This window comes from Crocuta crocuta, unplaced genomic scaffold, assembly GCF_008692635.1.
Source record: "Crocuta crocuta isolate KB4526 unplaced genomic scaffold, BGI_CrCroc_1.0 scaffold68, whole genome shotgun sequence".
Taxonomy (NCBI): Eukaryota; Metazoa; Chordata; class Mammalia; order Carnivora; family Hyaenidae; genus Crocuta; species Crocuta crocuta.
The window spans coordinates 169,197-170,268 of NW_027532426.1; the positions used below are offsets into that span (position 1 = coordinate 169,197).

The window sequence follows — 1,072 nt, forward strand, 5'->3', positions numbered from 1 at the left end:
CATATTGATAGTATGACCTTGAACAAGTCTCCCAGTGTGCCAGTTTTCCCCATTTGTAAAGCACAGGACAGAACAAGGCGCCCTTAAAGATCAGATGTGAAATCGTTTGCAAACTCTAAGGAGCAAGCGCTACACACATCATTATTTTAAACAGCGGGGGGGGGGGGGGCAGCGAGTGAGCGTGTGTACATCCAATATCCTCAGTGTTTACCAGAGCATCTTTCTGTCTAGCCTGTTTTGTTTAAGGAAAAGGGCATGGACGCGGGCTGATAGGGGCAGGAAAATGGGAGGTGATCTGGAATTGTCTCTCCTCCCCGCCCCCTCTCACCGAAGTGACCTTGCGGTAGATTTGCGCGGCATTCTGGCACTCGGAGTAAGGGTACTCTGAGGTAGCCATCTCCAGCATGCACATGCCAAAGGCGTACACGTCCACCGCCTCATCGTACTTTTCCTCGTACATCTCCGGGGCCATGAACTCCGGGGTCCCTATAGGATCCACAGCAGGCATCAGGCTGCAGAGCCGCCCTCTGGCTGGCTTCCTCCCTCCTCTTGGGCGTACCACAGGCTAGGTTGGGGGGAGGGGGGTTGGGCAGGAAAGGAGAGCAACCTCACCAGTTCTGGAGCGCTAGTAACGGACCCTTCCCCACCATGTGTGTGGGAGGGGTGCGGGGCAGAGAGGATGCCATCAGTCTCCCCACGTTCCCCATGCTCATGTAACCCCGTGCAACTCAAAGGACCCTGCTGGGGAGAATGGGCCCCCGGGGTCTCTTCTAACGCGGGGGAGGAATAGCAAGGACCTCCTGGAGGGACTCACCTATCACGCTCTTGGCAAAGGAGGCGCGCTTGAGCGTGGCCAGGCCCAGGTCCCCGATCTTGACCGACCCTGAGGGGCCCGTGATAAAGACGTTGTCGCACTTGAGATCCCGGTGCAGAATGGGGGGTACCCGGGTGTGCAGGAAATGAAGCCCTCGAAGGATCTGGCGGCTCCAGCGCTGAAGCACTCTCGGCTTCATCTCACGGAACCGCCTCAGGTATCTGGGGGCAGGGCGCAGAGCAGGGGTCGTGGCGGAGA

The 1,072-nt window shown here is 58.0% G+C and overlaps 1 protein-coding gene across 1 annotated transcript in view; it reads right to left on the reverse strand.

The window, feature by feature from the left end:
* WNK4 (WNK lysine deficient protein kinase 4) overlaps nt 1-1,072 on the reverse strand; it is a 14,963-nt gene that overhangs the window by 10,523 nt on the left and 3,368 nt on the right. Inside the window, 2 exon segments of the mRNA XM_077779370.1 lie at nt 329-486; nt 815-1,035. Of these exon segments, the coding sequence (XP_077635496.1) occupies nt 329-486; nt 815-1,035 (379 nt within the window).